Source organism: Castor canadensis, chromosome 17, assembly GCF_047511655.1.
Source record: "Castor canadensis chromosome 17, mCasCan1.hap1v2, whole genome shotgun sequence".
NCBI lineage: Eukaryota > Metazoa > Chordata > Mammalia > Rodentia > Castoridae > Castor > Castor canadensis.
The window spans coordinates 55,426,199-55,451,069 of record NC_133402.1 but is presented as its reverse complement, the minus strand read 5'-3'; the positions used below and the strand labels follow the sequence as shown (position 1 = coordinate 55,451,069).

The following is a 24,871-nucleotide window of genomic DNA, read 5'->3' as shown; positions in this document are numbered from 1 at the left end:
AGGTTGGGCTGACTCCTCTTCTATAATAATTGCATGCACTCTAAAGTGACAAGTCAGGAAATTGTAGGCTAAGCATAGTATTTTGAGATGTGTGGGTGTGATTAATGAAAAAGTAAAGCTGGAAATCACAGGTGGGTGTCCCTGAACTGCCATGCAGGTGGTGACTGCAGCTGAGTGCAGGCTGGCTTGTCATCCCAAGCCCTTCCATGCCGTTGACTGTTTTTTTGTTTGTTTGTTTGTTTTTGGTAACACAAAGGGATTGAACTCAGAGCCTCCTGTTTACTAAGCAAGCACCCTACCACTTGAACCATGCCCCCAGTCATTTTTCTTTGTTTTTTAGTTTGTTTTTCAGATAGGGGCTTGTGCTTTTGCCCAGGATTAGACCTTGATCCTCCTACCTCCACCTTCCAAGTAGCTGGGATTACAGCTATGTACCCCTATGCCAGGCCTTTGCTTGACTTTTTAAACACATGCATGTATTACATTGATACAAGATATGAAAAAAAAATTTTAAAGTAGAGAAAAATGTAAATAGATTTTAACTTTCCTGATAGAATTCAGTTGACAGTGACAAGGAGCTCCCAAATGCCACTGCTGCCCAAGCCCAGTTGGATGGTCAGTGTGGTTGTATGCAACTCTCCTTCCCAAAAGATGTGGCTCTCTTACATGGGTTCGTATCTCTCTGGGTGCAGTCAGCACTGGTCTAGAGAGAGGAGGAACAGAATGGACTTTGAGGCTAGATTCTGGCTCCCAGAGGTCAGAAGAGCTAAGACAAGCAGACCTCCAATGTCTGCTCCCTCATTCAGAGAACTGGAAAGTGGCCCTTGGTACATTCCTGAGTGATCCCTGCTTCTTATGGGGTGAGAGAAAGGACTCCCTGTGCTGTTCTTTTCCCTTCTCCCTTCCTTCCTTGTTTTCCTCCCTTTGGAAGAATTGTTCCATTTAGACAGAGACATGTTTGGCAAAGCAGACAGCTGCCATGTGGGGACAGAGCACTTGTTTCCAACCAACTGGGAGGTCATCAGTGGTGTGTGTCAGTCAGCCCTGTCTCTCCTGCTCCTAGAGGGCTTGCTTCTGTACATTGGATCATCTCAGTGAAGTCACATCCTGCTGTATATTTGTTGGGATGGAGAGAGAACGGGGCTGGGAGTGAGGCCCTCACATCTAGACATCCAAGAGCCTCCCACCCATCCCACCCTGCAAGAATGTGTTCCCCCAATATGGGATTTTTTTCTGCTGGCTTCCTCTGAAAGAGGTGCCTACAGGGGTGACCTGTTAATTTTAACACACAAACACTCACACATTTCATAACTCACGTAAACCTTGACGTTTAGATTAGCATGGACACATAAGCCTAGATATTACTTAGGTTTTGAACCTTTCAAGGTAGGCCTCTTGAATAAATAAACATTCCCCTGTTATGGCCTATGTTGGCACTTAACAAAAACAAAACCAGAAAAGTCTGGAATCTCCAGAGCAGAACATTACTTTGAACAGCTACACGATTGGGAATTTTTTTCCTCAAAGTAATTTTTCTTTAGTTATGTTATTGAGGTCAAGTTTACATATAATAAAATGTATAGACTTTAAGTGTTTGATGAGCTTTGACCAATGTAAACTGTACCTATATAAATACCACCACCATAAAAAAGGTAGAACATTTCTAGTACACCAGAAAGTCCCTGTGTACATAGTTGCAAATGTTTAACTTTTTTATTTTGGGTTTATAAGTATCCAAAGATTTAGAGTTGAGCCAAGTAAGCAAGTGGAGCCGCTAAAGTGACAAATACAGTTCTGTGTCTTGTAGATTGTGTGGCTTATAGACTGAAGCAAAGTTGAAGGGGAAATTTCTAAATGATCAGGACAGATCAAAGAGACAAATCTGCAGCCTCCCAAAGTGGCTTTTCTGATGACCAAATATTCTGGAAAGTGGGCGATCGGAGTACTTAACAGGGATATTGCTCAGTTGGCAAAGTCTGAGCCCAAACTGTGAACTAGGGACATTGTTTCAACCACTGGGGATTTGTTGTTCTAAAAAGCACTCATCAAGCCAAGCACAAGTGTCTTACACCTGTAACCCTACTTACTCGAAAGGCTGAGATTAGGAGGATCATGGTTCAAGACCCTCCCAAGCAAAAAGTTCATGAAACCCCCATTTCAACCAATGGCCAGGCACAGTAATGTGCACCTGTCACCCAAACTTCGTGGTTTCAGGCCAACCCCATGCAAAAAGTGTGTAAGGCCCCATCTTATCAGAAAAAGTTGCGCATTGTGGAACATGCATGTCATCCTAGCGATGGCGAGAAGACTAAAATAAAATAGGGGGGTCGAGGTCCAGGCAGGCCTGAGCAAAAATTGGAGACCCTATCTCCAAAATTATCAGAGTAAAACTTGCTGGAGGTATGGCTCAAGTGCACTGCCTAGCAAGTGCAAAGTCCTGAGTTTAAACCCTATACTGCCATATAAATAAATATCACCCATCACCTTTCCTCTAGAAAGTCTATTCTGATGAGAGGAGATGTCAATAAATGATAAATCAGAAGTGTGGTTTAATCTGTGAAGCAACAAATGTCAAGTAGAGCGAGGAGGTAGAAAATGATGCTGTGCTGCATTAACTGGCCAATACGTCATAAATCTTCGTATTCTTTTCATTTTGTGATGAAATCACAGAACTCAAATTCTGCTTCCTAAAACAGGCATGTTATCTTTCTCTAAAGAATATTCTGCAGCTGGGCACTGGTGGCTCACACCTATAATCTTAGCTACTCAGGAGGCAGAAATCAGGAGGATCATGATTTGAAGCCAGCCCAGGCAAATAGTTCCATGAGATCTACCTTGAAAAACCCTTCACAAAAATAGGGCTGGTGGAGTGGCTCAGGGTGAAAGCCCTGAGTTCAAGCCCCAGCACCACAAAAAAAAAATTCTGAGAGTTCTATGATCTATTACATGAGGGGAAAACAGTGGTGGTGGTAGTGGTGGAGTTACATAGTTAAAGAAATATGGGGGAAGTTGGGTAAGACAAAGTTAAGAAGGTTTTTTGTTTTGGTTTGGTTTTTGGTGGTGGTATTGGGGTTTGAACTCAGGGCCTTGTGCTTGCTAGGCAAGGGCTCTACCACTTGAGCCATGTTCCCAGTCCTTTTTGCCTTTAGTGTGTTTTTCAGGTAGGGTCTCATGCTTCTGCCTGGGCCAGCCTCAGACTGCAATCCTCCTACCTATGCCTGGGATTACAGGTGTATACCACCACACCTAGCAGCTAAGCAGACAACTGACTCCTCAGAGACTTGGATATGCTAATGCATTGCAGAGATTCATGAGGGAGGAGTGAGTTTTGTAATGTCTTCCAAACTTTTTTCTCCAGGGCGTATCTTGAGCAAGTGGTATTCTCTGTAACACATGGTAGAAACTGCTCCATAGATCTCTTGCCACGGAAGTTCATTGCTGGGGGCACAAGGAGAGAGTGAGGGTGGCCACAGCTTACTGAATCTCCCTCTGGGCCCAATAGGGTGCCAGGTGCCCTAAACACATCCTCTGGGGCAATCTTCACAACTCAGGTGTTACAGCACCTGTTTACTGTTGAAGGAATAGCTCAGCATGACCACCTTAGTTCTTGAAGGTCCTACCATTCCTTACAGAATCAGTATCTGAACCTTGACCTGTTTGACCCCCAAGCCCAAACAATCAAAACCCAGGACACGGTTGAAACCCAACTAGCTCATCCTTCCTATGTCCACCATCCATCTGCAAATAGCCTGACACCGTGCCCTCCTTAAGGCATGGGCTTGTATTTATTTTACACTGTGTCAAGCATTCTTGCTCCATCTTCTGCTAGTCATGTAGTGGGTATTTGAGAAGTTTGAGAATCCAAGGTCATGGTCACAGGGTCCCAACCACATAAAACAGATTTGGGGCCAGTTAGGCTATAAGCCTAATTGACTCTTGGCAGAAATCTCTGTTGAACCATCCATCTACTTACTTACTGCTTTCTCTTCCTGGCATTTTCTCCTCTCTTGTAGCCACATGGTTGATCCCTTTGCCTGTGGCCTCCCCTGGAACCTGGGGCCCACATGCATCCAAGCACTTCTGCCAGGGCACTCATGAGGGCCTCAGACCTTCTACAGCTGCAGTGGCCAACACCTGGTGGTGAATTTGGCTCTGTGAAGGGTTGGAGGAGGTGGAAAGGTGTCTGTAACTCTTGCTGGAGTCCTCCACCTATTAGCCCTGGGGAGAATACCGGGAAGTGGCAAAGGCACATCTTTCAGGAAACGATCTGAGACAGATTTTCTTTCCCCCCATCCCATCTTCCTTTCATGAGACAGCTGAAGTTTGTAAGGATTAGTCATTCCTGTTAATGCATTACTAAGTTGGACAGAGGGCGACTAATCTCTTCTGAGCTTAATGCTCAGAAACTGAACTTGCTGGGTGCCCTGGGGACCTTGGAGAGTATAACCATGATGGCAGTTGAGGAGCAAGGTTATGGCAACAGATGTTGCAGCTCTCCGATGCTGTATGCCAAAGCAACCCCAAACTCGGTGCTTCAAACAATAACTACATTCAGTTTGCTGGCAAATCTTCAATCTGCACAGTAGCTCATTTCTGTTCTACTTGGCACCAAAGGCTGAGACTATTGTCATCTGAAGGCTCGTTGGGTAATGTGTCTGGCAGTTGATATTGGCTGAGGGCTGAAACCCTAGCTAGAGTTGTCAGTTGGACACCAACGTGTGGCCTCCTCATGAATAAGGAAGCCAGAGCAACCCTTCGATGCGATGTCAGAGTTCTAAGGATCCTAGCCAGAAAGGTCCAGAAAGATTCTTTGCCCACATTTAGGACCTAGCCTCTGAAGTCACCTAGCGTGTCTTCTTCATTCTCCTCCATAGAAGCAAGTCACTAAGATTGGCCATACTCAGAGGAGAGCACACAGCCCTCCTCTTGATGGAGTGTCATTGCCACACTGTAAGAGGTGCATGTGAATGGGAGATATTTGTGTGGCCATCTTTGCAAAATAGAATTGACCTCAACAGGGTATGGATCCAAAGAGGTAGGCAGGGTGCAGGACCTATAGCACAAGGATATCACACCAAGGGTGTTGGTCTTTGTCTCACAGGAAGTGGAAGCCAATAAGAGAAGTTGATTTGGGTGTGATGTGCTCACGTTTGTGTTTGAGAGAGCTCTCTCTCGAGTGGTTTGGTGGAAGACTTGGCGGGGGCAGATAAGAGACCTGTAATCCCAGGGAGAAATGGTAGGAGCCTGTTCCAGAGTCTTACCTTCCCTTCTGCCTATCGTGGTAGGGCCTATGAATTACACTCTGCACATAGATGGTCAGAGCCCGAATGCATCTTCTAGCTCAGTGATTGTAATCCATGTTACTGACCAATTTCTTCTGGGGGAACTCTTCCAAATGATACATTTGGGGCTTTATTCCACCAATCTGATTCAGCAGATCTAGGTTTGAGTCTAGCCTCTATTTCAAACTCACCCCCACTCCCCCTATCAAGGAATGCTGACTCAAAATTGAGTTAAGAACCATTGATTTAGGCCAGTTACCTCACAGTTGAGGAAGCAACCAAAGATCCAAGATAGGGGATCTGGTTAAAGTTGCTCCAATGAATGAGAGACAGGCCCAGACCCAGTCTACTCCGGGCATCTCAAGTGCGAGTCACTAGCAACTTGACTAGCACCAAAAGCTCCAAAAATGTCTATTGTTGGAAGGAACTGTGATGAGCACTTAGGTTCCCCCTCTCTGGATCTCAGTTTACCCATTTGTGAAAAGAAAGAAAGAAAGAAAGGTATTTTCAAAAATACATTTATCACAAAATATTAAGAAGATTCCAGGGTATGAAATGAAACACAGTGGAGGCTCCCTGGGGAGACAGGAGTGAAGTGTCACCTCTGGCTTCAGGCAGACAGGCTTTCTTCTGTCCCTGGTGAGGAGGGAGGTAGCTGTGTAGGCTCAGAGGCAGGTGGCAGTTTGGAGAGGTGCATGGTTTCCTTGGTATAATGACCTCCGTGAGTATAAATGCCTGGACAAGCAGTGAATTCTGGGTTCTGTCAGAAGCCCCAAACTGGCCTCATGAAGGCTTTGCTCTGGCAGGTAGGAAAGCCCACCGCCTGGAGCAATGGCTCTCGCAGAACAGTAAGCTCAGCTTTGGAGGGAAATGGAAATGAAGGTGGAACCCGTGTTGCTTCTGAGGTGCCAGTCCTTCAATTAAGGGAAAAACTTTGGCAAACTATGAAACATAGCAGCAACCCACCCTTCCCTGGGGGAAAAGCATGACCTAGAAGGACACCTTCCAGGGCCCTTGGGAATGTGGCAGTCCAGGCTTGGAGTCTGTTCAGGCCTGTAGTCCAATCTGCTGAGAACCCAGAAGGGCCTAGAGCTCATCCTGTAGCTGACAAGAATGTCATCAAATCTCTCTCTCACCTTGCCTAATATGACTCTGTCTCTATTCGCTCATATTTACTCAGTGTGCACAAGGTAAGACATGTGGGACCAGGTGGGATAAGGTGACAAATGGCCTCAGTCCATTCCCCCAAGGCTGTGATCATCCATCCAGAGGAGGACAAGTATAATCACAGATATCCCTGACAAGAGGCCAAGATAGCCATGATAAAAAGCTTGGTGAGGATGTGAACAGGTGGTTTGGGGACAGGCATCGTGGCACCTTATTGGAGACATCAGAGGTGGGCATTGCAGAATGAGTAAGGGAATGCAGACAGGTCAGGAGTGCTCAGGAAGAAGCACGTGTTTGTTAGGGAGCAAGTCATGGTGCCAAATGCCCTTGATGCTTGACCTTTCCCTTGGGAATCACTTTCCCTATGGACTATTTACAATAACAGTGTGGTAAAGCTACGAATGGCTAACACTTCTGGAGTGCTTCCTGTGTGGCATAATGATGGCATTTCACCCTCAGGACCACCCTGCAAAGTAAGTGTTCCCATGTAACAGGGGAGGAGACAGGCCTGGATGCTGGGCCTCCAAGCCCCAGAGGCCCTTGAGTGGAAGGCTGGGTGGGCACTTGGGGTCAGCCTTGCAGAGGCCTTACAGGACTGTTTTCTGTTCCCCAGATGTTCGTGCTCTGCCAAGGCCTCCTGCAGCTCTGCCAGCTCCTGTACAGTGCCTACTTCAAGAGCAGCCTCACCACCATCGAGAAGCGCTTTGGGCTCTCCAGCTCTTCCTCAGGTCTCATTTCCAGCTTGAATGAGGTGAGCAGGAAGTACTGGGCCGTCAGACCACGTGTGCACCACCCTGACCACAGGACCTGGGAGTTGCATAGCAGTGGACTGAATGTGCAGGTTTCCCCATATCGGGATGTAGAACGCACCTCCTTGACTTTCCCTCCAAAATCTTGACTGTGATAATGCCCCCGGCACATGTCCTCATGAAGGACAGCAAGGAGACAAACCTCCGACATTTGTGTCAGCACGATCCTGTCCCATGTCCCTGGTATGCATCCTGATCACCCACTGTCCTCCTTCCTGTTGAGTCCGGACACAGCCTCTGAATCTTTCTAAACACAATGTTCTAGCCCCTTTGGTAATCAAAATCAAAGCTGGCATGAAAGGTAAACGTGCTTCCCGCCTAGCTCAGACAATAGCTAAATCTATGAACTCTGTGAATCATTCAGATTGCCCAGTTTAAAAAAAAAATGTGGATCCAGGAACAATTAGATTTTTCAAAGGACAGGGAGGAGCTAGTTGGCACATATTGTAGGCTCTGTTTAAGATAGCAGGCAGATGATTGAGCAAATAAGGGAAATGATAGTCCCCCTGGGGTATAGTTCAATCAAAATGAAAATAATTACTCATTACATCTTCTCTTTTCCAAACTCAGATGAACGCCTCAAGAATCTGACTGTAGGTCATGCATGTGGGCAGGAGTTCAGGCAAATGCCATCAGACAGTCCATTCCTCTGATCTAACCATCCTGTGTGTGTGACTAGGTGTCACTTTGTGTGTGGGGGTCTGCATGTATCTGTGTAGCTGAATATTTTGGTTGACCATGTGTTTTGGTGTGTGACTCTGTTTCTGTGTGTATCTGTGTCTTTGGGTGACTGAGGATTTGTGGGTAACGATTGTGTCTGGGTGTAACCACATCTGTGAGTCTCTGGGGAGAGAAGGTGAGCTGTCTGGACTGAGTAGTGCAGTGGCTATGAGCCTTCAGGCTGCAGATCACAGTCCCAAGGCCTGCTGGTGCCGGACTGCCTGGGAAGGGTGAAGGAGCACAGGCTGGGAATTGGAAGTTCAAGGAAAGGAGAAGGGGTGTGGAGGACGAGAGAGGCCGGGCCATCGGGGAAGCAGCAGCTCTTCTTGTCCACTCGGACTGCCAGGGCTGAGCAGATAAGGCAAGCAGGGCCATCCCTCTCGACATTGGCCACCAGTACTGTAGGATCCCCTGCAATTTGAGACAGTGAAGGGTGCGGTGTGTCACTAAGGGCTTTATGATAGCTTTCAAATGGCCTCCCAGAAAGTCCACCGAGCCGTTCCGGGGGCACTCTGAGACTGATGGACAAGGCCTGAGGCCCTCTTCCCTTAATTAGAACAGCTGCAGTTTGAGGGTGTGTTTTCTGTTACAGAAAAATAGTTCTTCAGAGACTCCACTGCTAAAGAAAAGCTTGAGAGCGAGGTCACAATACCTAGGAGGTCCAACTCACCCAGACCCCAGGGGAGGCAGGAGCACCTCTGCAGATGGGGGGTGCCGAGGCACCCATTCTTCCCCGTCAGGACCCTCCATCTCCTCGCACACAGGCCTTTTCAAATCAGCTTCAGTTAGCACAGCTGAATCAGCCTGACATTTCAATCGTTCCTGAGAAATGACAGTGAAGCAAGAAGGAAAGAAATGAAACCCAAGAAGTGTAAGAATAAAGTTCTCTTTCCAGGTACAGCGTTCAGAAAGTCCTGGAACTACCTCTGACTGGGGCTAGAGCAACTCTCTGCTGAGACCAGGCCACTTCCTCACGCACGTCACACCCTTCACGATGTGCCGTAGCCTCTTACCCTTGGCCTTGCTGCAGACGCTCCTGAGCAATTGGGATAGGCTCAACACCTATAAATGAACACCAGCAGTGTGCCGGACACTGTTCTAGCTGCTGGGGAGGCAGGAATGAACAGGTGGACAAAGATCTAAAGACGGATATAACATTTATTTACAGAGATAGAGAAAGGATCTTGTAGATCAGATTTTGATAAGCGGCAATGGAGGAATATAGAGTCATGGAGAGGAAGGAGCCCATGGGGCCAAACTGTTTGGTGGACAGAGCATTCCTTCCAAGAAGCACCAGGAACACAGAGTTCACACTGTGTCCAGCCAGGAGGGGATCCAGAGGTGCTGTAGTCTTTGTCCCTCATTTTACAGAAGTGGAAACAGGCCCAAGGACAGTGAGTTAGAAGCAGACCACTCTAGCAAAGCCTGGATACTTCAAAGTCAGTCGACCCTGGTTCAAAGAACCCCCTGATTTCATGCATATGAACCTGTTATTTAAGATTCTTTTGTCATCTGTGAAATGAGAGTTGTCGCACAGTTAAATGAGATAATGCACACTGCTCGTTGTTATTCTGACTACCAAGTTAGATTCCTGGGGTCCTTTACTTAGGACCTTGTTAAACTTAGTACTTTAATTAGGGAACATTTATTGTTCCAAGGAACCAGGCAGGATTGGAGCTTCCTTGGATTTTGCCCCCAAAAGATTTGGTCCTAAAATGATTGATGTTTAGACTAGGAGGTCTTCATGTATCCAGATATTTGCCTTCCCTGGGCTGGTCTAGAAGGCGGAGGCTGGGGTGGGTTTCTGATGACAGAGGGAAAGTCGAGACTGGCCATGTGAGGCCCATGACACAGATCTCTGGGCAAGGCTGGCATGGTTCTGCCAGGGCCCCACTAATGCTGGGCAGCCCCTTCATTCTCCAGTCTTTCTGGGGGAGGTGTGGTCAGCTGTCCTCTGGTGGTGGATGAGGACAGGATCTGGTCTCACTGGGCCCCTTGGCTTTCTCTGCAGATCAGCAATGCCACCCTTATCATCTTTGTCAGCTACTTCGGCAGCCGGGTGCACCGCCCACGGCTAATCGGCATCGGGGGTCTCCTCCTGGCTACAGGTGCCTTCATCCTCACCCTCCCACACTTCCTCTCGGAGCCCTACCAGTACACCTCGGTCAGCATCGGTGAGTTGTCCCCACCAGGGGGATGAAGAAGGGCACGCCTCATTACTCATGGGACAAGGGAAGCCACTCTGGACCATGCTGTCCTCTCCCTCCAGAAAGTTCCCTGGCCTTTGACTGTTTGGTTTCTTCCCATAGCACACCTGAAGCTTAGAACGTACTGGAGTGTGTAGCGCTATGGAGTCACTCTCTGAATCCTGACTTCTAGGTCTTTTGGCTAAGATCAGGTATCTGCTCTTACCAGTTTAATACCTGCTACGTCCTCTATCCGAGGACAATATATTCAATGTATTTTTGAAAGTAGGCGCTCCGTTCACGCCATGAATCAACCTGGTATTGTAGAACTTTTAGGAACGGTGCACCCACCCTGGAGGTGAAAAACACATTCTCCAGGTTGTGCATCCACCACTGATATAAATCCAAAACGTTTTCATCTCTTCGAACAGAAACTCTGCGCCCATCAGCAACCTCTCCCATCTCGCTTCCTCCCAGCGCCAGGTCAATGCTAATCTTCCTGCTGGTCTGTGGCTTTTCCTAGTTTAGGTAGTTCACATAGGTGGAATCAGACAACAGTCGTCCTTTTGTGTCTGGCTTATTTCACCTACCATCATGTCTTCAAGATCTCTCCGTGTGGTTGCGTGTATCAGAACTTACTCCTTCAGGGATAAGGGCATGGCTCAAGTGGTAGAGCACCTGCCTAGTAAGTGCAAGGACCTGAGTTCAAACCCCAGTACCAACAAAAAAATGGATAGAACTTAACTCTTTAATGGCTGAGTACTATTCCAGCAACGTATATACCACATTTTGTTTATCTGTTCATCTGTTGATGGGCTTTTGAGTTGTCAGTTACTTCCTTTTAAAAAAGAAAGAAGTGCTGGACACTGGTGGCTCACATCTGTAATCTTAGCTACTTGGGAGACTGAAATCAGGAGGATCCCAGTTTGAGGCCATCCCAAGCAAATAGTTCATGAGAACCTATCTCCAAAAATAACCAGAGCAAAATGGACTGGAGGTATGGCTCATGTGGTAGAGTGTCTGCTCTGCAAGCATGAAGCCCTGAGTTCAAATCCCAGTCCCACAAAAAAAAAAAAGAGTAAGTGATTATCTTCCCTTTGGCCTCTCCCTTCTCCCCAGAGGTAGCTGCTGGCCTGTAGCTGGTATCCTTAAGCCATTGCTTATCTGTTTCTCTTTCTAGTGCCCTACTTATTTGGTCCTGTTTTTTCTTCCTTCTGGTTTGAAAGTATGCATTATTAAATACTTTACATTTGAAAATTTTCTTTAAAATATCATACAGTAAAGTTGACTTTTATTGGGAATGATGTATGCTTTCATAGTTTTTTTGTTGGTGGTACTGGGGTTTGAACTCAGACCATTACTCTTGCTAGGCAGGTGATCTACCACTTGAGCCATACCACCAATCCTTTTTTGCTTTAGCTAGTTTTTGGATAAGGTCTCACGTTTTTGCCTTGGGCTGGACTTGGACTAGAATCCTCCTACCTATGCCTCCTGTGTAGCTGGGATGACAGGCAAGTACCACCACACCCATCTTGTTGTTTGAGATGGTGTCTTGAAAGCTTTTTTGTCCCAGCTGACCTCGAACCAAGATTCTCCCCATGTCTGCCTCCTGACTAGCTAGGATTACAATAATATGCTGGTAGTTACCAGTTTTGGGGGGAGTGGTACTGGGGTTTCAACACAGGGCCTCATGCTTGCTAGGCAAGTTCTCTACCACTTGAACCAGGTGTCCAGTCTTCATAAATTTTAGCACATTCATAATTTGTGTAGCCACCACCACAATCAAGATACAGAACTATTCCATCACCCCAAAACTCAGCCCTGCTGTTCTCACAGAGTCACACTCTCCAGCCCACAGCCAGTGTTCTGCTTTTATCACTACAGTTCTGTGTTTGTGAAACTGTTATATGAATGGCATAGACCTTTGAAATAATCCGGAGTTTGTATGCAACAGTAATTCACTCCTTTTTGTTTCTGAGTAGGATCCCATGGCATGGATGTACCCTAGTGTGTGTATCTGCTCGTCTATTGAAAGACATTTAGATTGCATTCAGTTTACAGTCATTATTAATAGAGCTGCTAAAAAATATTTTGTGTACAGGTTTTGTGTGGATATAAATGCTTATGATGGTAAACACCTTTTTGTGTGATCATTTGTCATCCATATGCCCTCTTTGATGAATTGTCCTAGTCTTCTGCCCATTTTTAAAATTGGGTTTTTTTTTTTTTGATTGTTGACTTTAAAAGCTCATTACAAATTCTGGGTTCTTTACTGGATATGGGGCATACAAATATTTTCTGCTAGTGTTTAGCCTATCTCTTCTATATTCTTAACAGAATCATCTGCAAAGCAAAACTTTTAAATTTTTTTGAAGTCCAGCTTTTCTTTTCTTTTGTTGGTGTCACATTTGAGAACCCTTTGCCCAATCCCAGAGCAGGAAGACGTTCCTCTATGTGTTTTCAAAAGGTGTTGCAATTTCGCATTTGTATTCAGATCTATGATCCATTTTGAGTTAACTTTTAATAAGGTTCCCAAAGACTCTCTTTTCTCCATAAAATTATTTTTGCATCATTATCAAAATTAAGTTGACTTGGGCTAAGGACACAGCTCAGTGGTAGAGTTTTTTGCCTAGCACGTGTGAGGCCCTGGGTTCCAGCCCCAGCACAGGAGAAAAAAATTGGCCTTCTATTCCGTTCTATCCATTTATGTGTCTATTCCTTTGTCAGCATCACTGCTTTGGAGCTAACTTCATGGTAATTTGTTATCTTAGGACTTTGCCCGAGCTCGAAGAGATGTAGGAAGTGGCAGGGGTTTTGTGATGATCAACAGTCCAAGGCCCAGCCTTCCTTTTATAGGAAGCCTTAAAATTAGGTCCTGTGACTCCTCCAACTATTCTTTCTCAAAATTATTTTATCTATTCGAATTCACTTACCTCTTCATATAAATTTTAACGTCAGCTGCTTTACATTGAAAAAGAAAAATCCTTTTGGAACTTTCAGAGGAATTGCGTTAAATTCATTGGTCAATTTGAGTACAACTCACATGTTTTTTACGTGGACTCTTTTTAACTCAAGAACATATCATGCCTCACCACTGCCCTACAATTTAACAAGCCCTAAGGTTGAAGAATGTCACTGTTTTCCAGGAGAACAAAGTCCGCATTCTCAGCTATTTTAATGCCCGTAGTCCTCTCCCGGCATCTATTGTCGTGGATTCTAGCTCCTTCTGTCTTTAACCTCTCCATAGTGGTCACTACTATAAATTTTTATTATATTGTACTTATAAATAAATCAGTGCTTATTCACTGTTTTCTTTGTTCATAATTGCTTTTGGCATTTCACCTCCCCTGTGGATTCAATTTCCTTTTCCTGAAGTATGTCCTTTAATGTTACTTTCAGATGGGCTCAACAGTGAGAAAATCTCTCCTTGTCTGGAAATGTCTCAATTTTATCTTTACTCTGCAATTATAGCTTAGCTACAAACTGTATTGACTATATTAGTGCAAACTATTTTAAATTAAATATTTCTGCTTAACACTTTAAAGGTAATATGCATCTCTGTCTTTTGGCATTTCTTGATGATGTTAGGAATTTCCATTGGGCCTTTTTAGGTAAGGGTGGGTTTTCTTCTTTCTAGTTATACTTAAATTTTTTGTCTTTTCCTTGTTGTTCTGCATGTCTACCTTAAGATGTTAGATTATGGGCTAATTTTTACTTATCTGGAAGTTCATAGTGTTTTTTTGTTGTTGTTGAGATTAAAGATTTTATTTAATTCTGAAAAATTCTCAATCAAAAATTCTTCTGATATTTTAGGCTCCTATTTTCTCCATCCTTCTCTCTGGGCTTCCTTTTACATAAATATATATGTTGGTTGTTTTCATTGCTGGTTCCCTTGCCTCCTAATCTCTGTTCATAGTTTTCAGTGTGTTATTCATGTGTACTCCATCCTTGGTGATTTCCTTAAAGTATGTCTTTCCATTTGGTTAGTCTCTCTCCAACCTTGTTGGTCAGTGTCAAACCCATCCTACATGTAAATTTGAACAGCTCTATATATTTTACTTCTTTCTTTCTTTTTGGCAGTATTGGGGTTTTAGCTCAGAACTTTGTGCTTGCTAGGCATTCCCTCTACCACTGAGCCATGCCCGCAGTCCTTTTTGCTTTATTTTTCAGATAGGGTCTCACTCTTTTGCACAGGGCGAGCTGACACTGGGATCTTCCTACTTCAGCCTCCTGAGTAGCTCAGACTCAGATTACAGATGTATACACTACACCTGGCTTGTTTGTTGAGACGAGGGTCTTGCTGTTTGGGCTGGCCTCAAACTTTAATCCTCCCAATCTGTGCTTCCCAATTAGCTGGACTACAGGCATGAGTCACCATGGCTGGCCCTATTTTGCTAATTTCTAAAAGATTTTATGATTGCTTTTCAAATCTTTCTGCCCTAATTTCATGGTTTCTTGGTGTTGGTGTTTCTTTTATGATTTCTATTTTTATTTAATATCTTCAATGATTTTAGATAAATTTAATTTTTTCAGATTGTTCTATTAGCTCAAGTTTTGAGATGTTTAATCCTCCCCCCTGTGTTGTGTCTGCTCATTCCTGTTCATAGTGAATCAAGTCTTTGTGTGTTCTACAGTGTTTGACTGTGAAGACATTTGTGGTGGTATTTTTTTCCCCTGTAGGAATTGTACTTTGTCCTTGTTGGGAAAAAGCTCTACAGAGTGGTTTTGCATTTGCATTTACTCAGCATCCCAGGTACACCTCTGCTTTGAAGCTCACTTTCTGTTAATTTGTTAGCTTGGGATGAAGTTGTCCTCACTCTGAGGGATGTAGAAAGCTGTGAGAGGCCCAGTCTGCACGTGCTGACTCTTAGTTCACTGCAGCGGTGTTGAAGGAGTCCAAGGATGAATGAGCCACCCAGGAACGGGCTGAAGGACTGAGTAATTCTGGTTTGCTTGAATACCAGGCTCTTTTTAAAAGTCAGGTATCTAGACCAAGTTCAAAAGATAAATCACTTAGAATGACAGGGGGGATTCCTCATAGGTTGTGAGGCCTATGCTAGAGAGAGATAGGTGACTGGAGTGGAAAAAGAACAGAGCAGGAATAAGGAGACCCAATGATGAAGGGTTTTCTGGGTTTGGGTCCTGGAAGTCTTTCCCCCAGCCCTCCATAAATTGCCATTTCTCAAAAGTACATTGTGGTCTTGGATCTATTTGGATTATTAAAGGCTGAGTCCTGCTTCGAGTGAGTTTGCAGGTCTTGCCCTGCACTTTCTCCCCTCCATCTAGATATGGAGTCCAGACCAGCTGCGAAGGAGTCAGGGGCTGACCTTCTCTTGATGCATGAAGACGAGACAAATGACATCAGCAAGGGAGCCTGGGGCACTGGGGCCAGGCCGAAGGGAGGGCATCCTGCCAGGCGCCACACACCGTGTCCTGTTCAGCCTGGCTCCCCACGGCCTGGGCCCACAGCCCAGTGACATTTTCTTTGCACAGCATAGCCATGGGCGGGGGGTGGGTGGAGGGAGTGGAGATGGGACTCACTCTGCTCCTTATTAGGTATGACCAGTCAGATGGGGTTCAACTCACCATAATCCCCCCAGATCAGTGGGAAACACTTTTCCAATCCAGCCTTGACCTCAGTGCTCTTAACCCAAATCATCTGAGAAAGGACGGAAAGGGGAGGGGGAAGGGCCACAGCTGCTTCACAGGGCTGCAGGGGAGATCAACATAGGCCAGGAGAGTGGGCTGTTTTGTTTGTGCAAATTCAATTTGCAACAGTAGGGCACAGCAGTCACACTCACTCTGGCTGGGATCAAAGCAACAGCTGGAAATGCTCAGGGCTGGGCTACCTTGGGGCATCTTCCCAGTGCCAGGCGGTGGGATGAGGAGGACTTTGGCTCAGAAGTCACATCTGTGGGATCTAACTGGGCTGTTCATGGGGCACCAATGCAGCATGGGGGTGTGCTATGCTAACATCCGCAAATAAAAATACTCATCAAGTCTTGTTTCACGGGAAAAGGTTGACATGTGACCTCTACTTCAAATGTATTCCTGTGGGAACTTTAGTTTGAATCATGCAAGGTTGTCAGGAAAGAATGTATTTCATTAAATACAACACCCTGAATGGTGGTGTGACTGATTCTGAACTGATCCTGGAACCTGGCTGTCCTGGGTCTGAAGCTAGGCTTTGAGATTCCCTATTGGGGTGGCCTGAGGTACTTCCTCCTTGTTCTTATCTTAATACCTCCCTGAAATCTGTAATACTGACCCTCCTAAGGCATTGAGGGCTGCAAAGAAGCATGTCTTCACACTTGTCCCAGTGGCTGGCACAGACAGTAATCCTGAAGTGGCAGCTCTTGTTCCCAGTGGTGGTGGGAACAGCCAAGTCTCACAGCCATGAGCTGGGCAGCTTGGGGGCATCTAAAGATGGCCTCTCTCTAGCCCTCACCCCAGGTCCTCTGTTCTGACCTGGAGTGGGGCCCCTTCCTTATCATGGTCCCTGTTGTACCCTTACCTGTGAGGCCATGGAATTTCTCTGGGTGGAAGCTTACACTCCTGATCTCCTCAGTTCCCAGATCTTCACGTGGATGGTGGCTTGTGATGTTGGTATGATGGGCAGAGCATGGGCTTTGTGTTCAAATCCCATTTCAGCTATTTGACTCTCCTTAGGGAAGCTACTTCACCTTTCAGAACCTCAGTTTCCTTACCTTTAAAATGGGAAAATAATACCTTCACTTTCAGTGTGTTCCAAGAGTAAAACGAAAATGGAATAATACAGGTAAAGCTGGTAAGCAAATTTCTACTTGCCCTCCCTTGTGGTATCTGAAATCTGTGACTCATAATTGCTGGTCTCTAGACCTATTATCACATGTTGATTTCTTCCTTGTTGCAGCGAAGCTGATCCAGAAATAACATGGGAAATATAAAATAACTATGTGTTTTGGGGGGGAAAAATTAAAGTAGGGCCGAGCATTGTAGGAATCATAGAGACCTTTAACAATTAATTGCTAATTTTAAAAAGACCATGCAGACACTTACTGACATTTAGATTTTCTAAGTGTCATCAGGGTCCAGAAATGTGTCCTGGCACCTTTAGAGAAGAGACTGGCTACCCAGTCGAAACCTCAAGTCCATGTCCAGAAGGCACAGAGAGGCTTTTGTAGATGGGAAGCAGGCCAACGTGAGGCCAGTTCTCCCAGGAGATAGGAGGGTCTTCCGAACTGGTGCCTGGTAGGACTAGGTGTAACCTGTGAAAGATCCCACAGGACCAGAGGGAAGTCTGCCCACCCCTCCCAGACAATGGATGCCTCCGGCAGGAAGCTTCCCAAGGTTAAGCAGGAAAGGGGAGTGGGGATTGTATTTTTGGAGCAGTAGAGAAAAGAAAGGGAAGAGCCACTTTCTAGTTCTTTATTTGTGAAGCTACCAGTCCCCACCCCATGCTCAATTATCTCAAGGGTGACCTGGGAGGATGGGTGGTGGGAAGGCACAATGTGGGAGTCTTGGGTCCTGAGTAACTGCAGGCCACCCCTCTAAAGAACATGCAACCTCCAACCCCAGAGCAAAATCCACTCCCCAAATTTTGTGATCCACATAGGGTCCTTCAATATAGTGAGCTGCTCAGGCCCGGGCGCTCAGGGCCTTTCTGCCTTGGACATGAGCTCTGGTGTGAAAGTGAAGAGCAAGTGGTGTGCGGGGCAGCGCGAGTGTGTTTGTGGGCCACAGGAGTGTGTGGGAGGGAGGTGTTTCTACATGCAGGAAGCCGAGTGCGGTAGTGGGGTGCGAGTGTGGGGTAAGCATGGGTGTGGGGAGTAGAGAGGTATATGTGGAGATGGGGGGATATGTGGACAAGTGAAGGAGGGCCATGGGAGGGCATGTGAGGAGGTGTGTGTGGAGGTGGGTGGGGATATGGAGGTGGGGAATGTGTAGAAGTGCCCATAGGGGTATATGTAAAGGAGAAAGTGGGGGTATTGGGGCACATACAAAGGGGGAAGTGTGTGTAGGTAGGGATGTGGGGGGGGTAGAATGCACGTGAGAGGAGCAGACGGTGGGTGGTAGTTGGTTGGAGGCTGCCCGGTAGTCTCCAGCCAGGTGAGGGCATGCAGGGGGCCGTAAGAGTGGAGATAAGTGAGTAGGCAGTCATGTGAGAGTTGCACAACCTGGCCAGTTGGATCTATTTAACCTGAAAATGGAGAAAAAACAAACAAAAGGGGAAAAAAAAAACCACATGGGTATTATTAATTCAACTGAAAGAAAAATAGCCCTGAATAGATGGGTGGAACAAAACCTAATGAGATTGGATGTGCATGGTGAGGGCGAGACCAGAAAGAAACATGGAGAAATGACAGAAACCACCAGGCTGCTGTGCAGCATCAGGGAAACCAGAGAAAGAGCAAGGGCTCCAGGGCTGTCTCCATGGTAGTGGTGTGACCGTCTCTCCCAAGGCCCCAGCAGACTTAAAGTAGGTTGACTGTCGGGCTCTTTTAACATCTGTTTTGTGGATAAGTCAAGTCTCCTCTTCATGGGCCTGAAACCATGACCCTTTTCTCGGGCTTCCAGTGCACAGGCCTGGTAAAGACCAGAGTGTGGCTTCCCCACACCCACTTCTGGACTCGTGGAAAAGTCCAGTCATTTTCCTTGCTTAGGAATGAGGCCAGTGACAGGCTTGCTTCAGGTCAAGGGTCAAGGGTTTTGGAGGCACGTTTTATCCTGTTCCTCTGGCAAGAGTTGCTTCTCCAGATGACTGACAGACATTATGTCAGGCCTCCCTAGGGTGGAGGGAAGGTCTCTTTGGAAGTCAGCAACCAGGGTGGAAAGGGAAGGTCGCTTACTGTTCAGTGGCTTTGGACATCCCAGGAACCAACCCCTGTCTTGCTGGCGAATGTGGTTTGAAGAAACCATTGATTCCCTTGTAAGAGGCTCCCCCAAGGATTCAGAGGAGACCCAGAGGACCTGTCCACTCCTCTTGCTACGCTGCTATTTCTGGGTCCAGACACATCCTGTGGTTCAAAGGCTTGACATGGGGACTCACCAGGCCCATCTGGGCAGCAGACCACCAGGACATGGGAGAGACGCCATCAGGAGCAGCTTCTTTCTCTCAAGAACCAGAGGGGTGTCTCAGGACTCAGGGCCTATACTAGCCACAGTCAGCCAGAATGGGAGGCTCAGACATCAAAGGGGGAAATAGCAAAGAAGGGTCAGTACAATGGACAACTGGCCCATGCACTAGGACCTAGCAGTTACCTTTGAGTTGGCTGGTATTTGGAATGTTCTGGAGAGTCCCTTCCTGCTCCCTTTCTGGCCAGGGCAGGAGCTCCACACTCACCTCTGCCCAAATAAGGGTAACTCTTGTCTGTTTTCTGCATTGTGTATCTCCAGAAGCTTCAGTTGTAGACAGATTTGGTGGCTAAAGTGAAACCCGGTGAATTAAGCACCATTTTCCACAAAGTACAAGGTAGTATTTCATGTTTGCCCACCATAACATCTCTGTGAAGCTGATCGGCAGTGGCACGGTGGTACAAACGTTCCACTCACCATAGAGCAACAAGGGGCTCTTTCTGTGTTCCCATAAAAAAATGCCTTGGCACCAGCAGGCTGGAGACTGAATTTAGCACACAGGTAGAAGTTGGCCAGCCCCTTGCCTGGCCAGTTCTCAAGGCCTCAGTCAGGCCCACTGCTGCCCTCGGGCACCTAGAGCTGTATGGGACCCCCCTCAGTCTACTTCCTTAATGTAGCTGGTCATGGATCCCGTGGGCAGGCCCCTCCTTCTCGCCCATGTGACTCATTTCCTTAGGTCTCTTTGAATTCTGTCTCACAATATTACCTTCCAAGGGTCCCACTCTGCCTTTTAGAATCATCTAGAAAAAGCCCATCAATTCACAACTTCAGGAACTACCATCCCACAGCCAGGTCTTTGCTTCCCAGTTCCAGTCCCTGAATTCATCCTCATGAAAGAAGACCACAGGCCTTGCGGGAAGGAGGGGGCAGGGGGCAGACTGCCCAAGCATGACACCTCAGGTGGCCTCCCTGGAAAGAAAACAGAGGCTGGACCTGAGTGTCCTGATGAAGGTTGACATTGTGAGTTTGTGGTCAAAACCACAGATTTTTGTCAAGCCTTACCTTTCCAGTTGCTAACTAGCTGAAAGGAAGCTCATATTTTACCCCCCTGAGATTCATTCTCATTGGTGGGAGCCTCTCCTTGAAACCTTGGTCTAATTTTGAATTATCAGCCTTTAGGTTGTCATAACAGCCATTCCATCCACCTCCCCAACATTCATGTCATTCATAAATTTGTAAGTTGTGTCTCTGCTCTCACCCCAGTCCTGATGACAGGGCACACAGTGGTGTACACTTAGGGCCCTACTGCCCTAGGCACGCTGTGAGCTGGTTCTCCCTGAGGACTCTCCAGCCACGCGTCCCCATCTTGTCTAGCAGGATATCATGACAGGCTTTGTCAACAGGCTTCCTACAGTCAAATAGCACTGGGTTATGGTTTCCTGCTGCTTTAGGAGCCCCAGTAACAAAGGAAATGAGGGGAGGTTGGTGTGAATGGCTTCTGATGAACTGTTGCTTCAGCTAACTGCTTTGTTTTTTTCTTCAAAGAGTTCCTCATCAGCCTAGAGAATAAATAAATCTGTGAGCAATAAATTCTGCCCCATATCCAGTGGAGGGGTGCTAATTAAATGCACATCTCTTTGCATATTAAAATTAAATAGCCCTGGGCTGCCATCCTGCCTGCTCTGGTATGTCTTCCTTCCCTTCTGTCCACTAAGGAAATGGTTTTGATTATGAGCTGAGCCAGGCACTGTTCAGGGTGGAGGCTCATGTGCACCCATAGGTGAGCATGAGGAAGCATAGGAGGGGGTGCCCCTGGCCAGTAGTGTGTTACCCAGTTGTATACAGCAGGCCCGTCCTCTCACATCCAGTTCAAGTAGCATTGTCCCAGAGCTCTTTAGGGCCAAGTGGCAGTGTGAGAAGGAGTTTCCAGCCTTAGCCTCAGATCAAGTATTGGAAAACAAGTCTTGAGAACAGAGCAGAGAAACTCTCCCCCACTCCTCACCCCTACCCTCAACCTTTCCTGCACAGTGTAAATGCTTCCATGCACACCCATCTGTCCTGGGATCCCTCTATTATAACCCATCTGATGGAGACCAGCACTGTCTTACTTGTCTCTCGTTTTTGGACCCAGTTCCCAAGTTTTTTAAAGCTGGGGTTCGAACTCAGGGCCCTGCTCTTGCTAGGCAAGTTCTCTACCACTTGAACCACACCCTCAACCCTTTTTGCTTTAGTTTGTTTTTCAGACAGGGTCTCGTGCTTTTGTCCAGGCTGCCCTCAGACCATGATCCTCTTACCTCCTTCTCCCTATAGCTGTGACCACAGGCACGTGCCACCTTATCCACCCGATATGTTCATTACTTTTATAAAATATGTATTTTTAACTGACACATAGTAATTGAACATATTTATGGGGCATGACATTTCAATACTTGTATATTTGTGCAATGCCAGGGTAACTGGCTTACCTGTCATCTCAGACATTTATCATTTCTTTATGTTGAGAATAGTCAAAGTCCTCTCTACTAGCTATTTTGAAAAATATTCAATTAATTGTTGTCAACCGTAGCTACCCTACTTTACTCATTATTTTGTCATGAGAACATCACGAAGACTTTTATTAGATCTATTTTGGAGGTGAGAATGCTGAGATTCACAGAGGCGTCTGACGAGGGCACAGTAGAACCAAGACTTGACCCTGGTCTGTCTGACCTCAAAGTATAAATTTCTTCTGCTGCCCCATGATGTCCCTCGGGTTGCCAACCCAGATTGTTTCTTCTGCTGTGGCAGAAAAAATGTTCTCCTGCTTTCCCAGGATGAAACTCAGATTGCATTTGCTTCACAGAGATCATTTTATAAACGGAGACTTGGTTTAGTTGGAATAGAACAGTTATTATCACAGAAGCACATGGATGAACGAGACATATGGTCTCTACTGGTCACTTCCAGTTTGCAGAAGACCTAATTTACAAGTGACTCTGAGATCTCAAATCATGAGTGAGTTTGAGACAGTCTGTTCCAGGACTGCCAGTGGGTGTTGCCAGAGTTTCGGGAACAACGGTCAAAAAGCCGAATTTAGGAAAATGAGGAAATAGGTCCTTCAGAGTAGAACATTGTGAGGGAGGTTCTAGCAGTTGTGCTGATAGCCCAAGGGCTCTGTACCTTGGCCATGGTTCCAGAGAACTTTCCAGAAGTACCTCTTGCCTGTCCCTATTGTTTCATGGATTGCTTCTGGGGCTTGGGGGCCTTGCTAACCTCCTCCCCACTGAACCCTATTCACCCATAATCCTTGATGACAGCCATTCCCCTTTCCCGAGATGGAGGTAATGGGTGGTTTTCAGGAACCATGGCTAGAAGGACAGTCACTGTGACCTTCCTCCTTCCTGACACAGTTCTCTCTTTGCAGAATGACAGGCAAAGGAAAGTCCTGCTTGCCACAACCTTCTTATGTCGTGAGAAGGACCTTGCCTGGTCCTCCTGGGGTCCTCTCTCTTCCCCAGCTCCACATTTTTGTGCTGAGACATCTTGTTATGCTCACGACAGCCTTTCAGCTTTTGAGGGGTGGGGATGACAGAATGCCAGACACTGGTCTGCTCCACCCTGCCCCATCTCTTCTCAGGAAGCAGACCTTCCCGACACAGAGACTACGGTATTTCCAGACCAGAGGAGCCGTCCAGAAATCAGAACTGATTTTTCTGCATATTTAAATTGTGGGGTTGACTCACGTGCTGCAGGATGGGCCTGGGATAGCTGGAGGAGGGGCGAGGCCCTGGCCTGTTTCTAGTTAGCCTTACATAGCCTTGTGAAAACTGACAAACCAGGCCTTTGGTATCCTGTAGGAAAAAGAATGTGTTCAGATGCATGTGAATCTTCCAGAAGCCTGCCTTAGGAGGATAAGAAACAGGATGACGTCTGGCTGACTCCCCTCCATTCCCTGGACCTCTGCAAGATGGCAGCTGGCAGCCTTAGATAGGCAGGTGGCCTCCAGAGTAAGACTTCTGTGGTGGCTGGACCAGACTGGCATTTCTTTGACCTTATCACAGAATTTGACATGGTGGGAAGATGGGAGAGAGCTTACTGAAGAGGGTGCTGTGCTTCAGGAAGGCTTCAGGTACAGGATTTGAGAACAGGTACACTTGTTGCCTTTCCTTTCCATGGGCTGGAGCTCCTGGAGAAAGCTGAGAACTCGGCTCCAGAGTAGAGCCCAGAAAACCATGCCCCCACTTCTGTCTCCCAGGGGCCATCCCTGGTGGAGAGCCTACCATGGGAATGGTCTTCTGTAAGGTCTCTTCTCCCCTCTTCCTGATTTAGCATTCACTTGCCTCTTATTTTTAAGAGAAGAGATTTATGATCTTTATTCTAGAAGACTCTGCTCCCTGCGGTTGTACTTAACTGCTGTCCCTTTTTCACAAGTTTCAGAGCTTGATCTGAGATGGGTTTGGGCCCCACTCAGGGTTGTCCTAAGGAAAAGAGAGGTCTTCGGAAACCCTTGAATTAATGTGGAATGTAGGATAAACCAAGAGAATCTTAGTAGATTTGGGTGTTGTTGGGGCCAACTGATTATTATTTCTTTTGAAATACACATTTTAAAATAAAAGTAGTTTCTGACATGTAATCTGACATTTTTAAAGTTAGTAACAGTTTAACGATCTCCAGAGAGTTTTGCCTGCTGGACATTGCAATGGGTGAAACTTCATGAGGATTTTTGTGGCCTCATATACCGTGCAATGTGCCGTGTAAAGACTTAATAAGGCACTCCACATTTTTATGATCTTTGATGGCCATTAAATGTCCCACAAAAAAATGCTGTCGCCAGCCAATTCAGGAACAATGTTCTAATAAATGTGAATTTAGTAGAACAATGACAAAGAGCAAAATCAGGAACTAACACTCAGAAGAAATACATATTTGCTGGGCCTTTGTTTCTCCAGGGCTGTTGCTCCGTCCTGCCAGCACCCCATCCTCTTATAACAGCCTGGCCTTAGGCATCTTAAACACACAGCCACCGGCCGTGGCTTATTTCACAGGCCTGCCTTGCCCCTGGTGCCACATACCAACAGCTTCATCTCTTCAACCACCTAAACAGCTCTGTTTGGGTAACTCATCTCTTTCCATGCAGCCCTTGAGAACCAGTCTTTGTCGCTCATGGTCTCCATCTTTGGGCCTTTCCTTTGATACAATCCAGGCCCCCTCCCAGGATGCACAAGCCCTCCAGAAAGACCACGCCCCACCCTGGCTGTATTTTCATGTCAACTACAGGGAACCTCATTGAGTCACACTGATTTCCTCTGCACGCCCTCATCTTAGGTTCTTCTCAGTTCAGAGGTCACTTTCTCCGAGAATCTTTTTCAGAGTCCCCTTCCTTTCAACTCTGGGTTTGGTGTCTCTCCCATTTGTTCCCTGTTCCACTGTATACCCCAATTGTAATGAAATACACATAACATGAAATTTAACCATTTAACCATTTTAAGTAGACAGGTCAGTGGGATTAAGGTACATTCACACTGTTGTGCCACCATCACCACCATCCATCTCCAGAATGTTTTCATCTTCCTAATCTGAGCCTCTGTGTCCATTTTATATGGCCTGTTATTCCCTCCTCCCCCAGCCCTTGGCAACCACCACCCTACTTTCTGTTTCTGTGAACTTGACTACT

At 46.4% G+C, this 24,871-nt stretch overlaps 1 protein-coding gene and 1 pseudogene across 1 annotated transcript in view; both read left to right on the top strand.

Moving 5' to 3' along the window:
• Positions 1–24,871, top strand: part of Slco2a1 (solute carrier organic anion transporter family member 2A1) — an 83,217-nt gene that overhangs the window by 32,195 nt on the left and 26,151 nt on the right. Inside the window, exons 2-3 of the mRNA XM_020165714.2 lie at positions 7,063–7,200; positions 9,990–10,152. Coding sequence (XP_020021303.2) covers positions 7,063–7,200; positions 9,990–10,152 — 301 coding nt within the window. The remainder of the gene's footprint in view (positions 1–7,062; positions 7,201–9,989; positions 10,153–24,871) is intronic.
• Positions 10,347–10,516, top strand: LOC141418639 (U2 spliceosomal RNA; annotated as a pseudogene).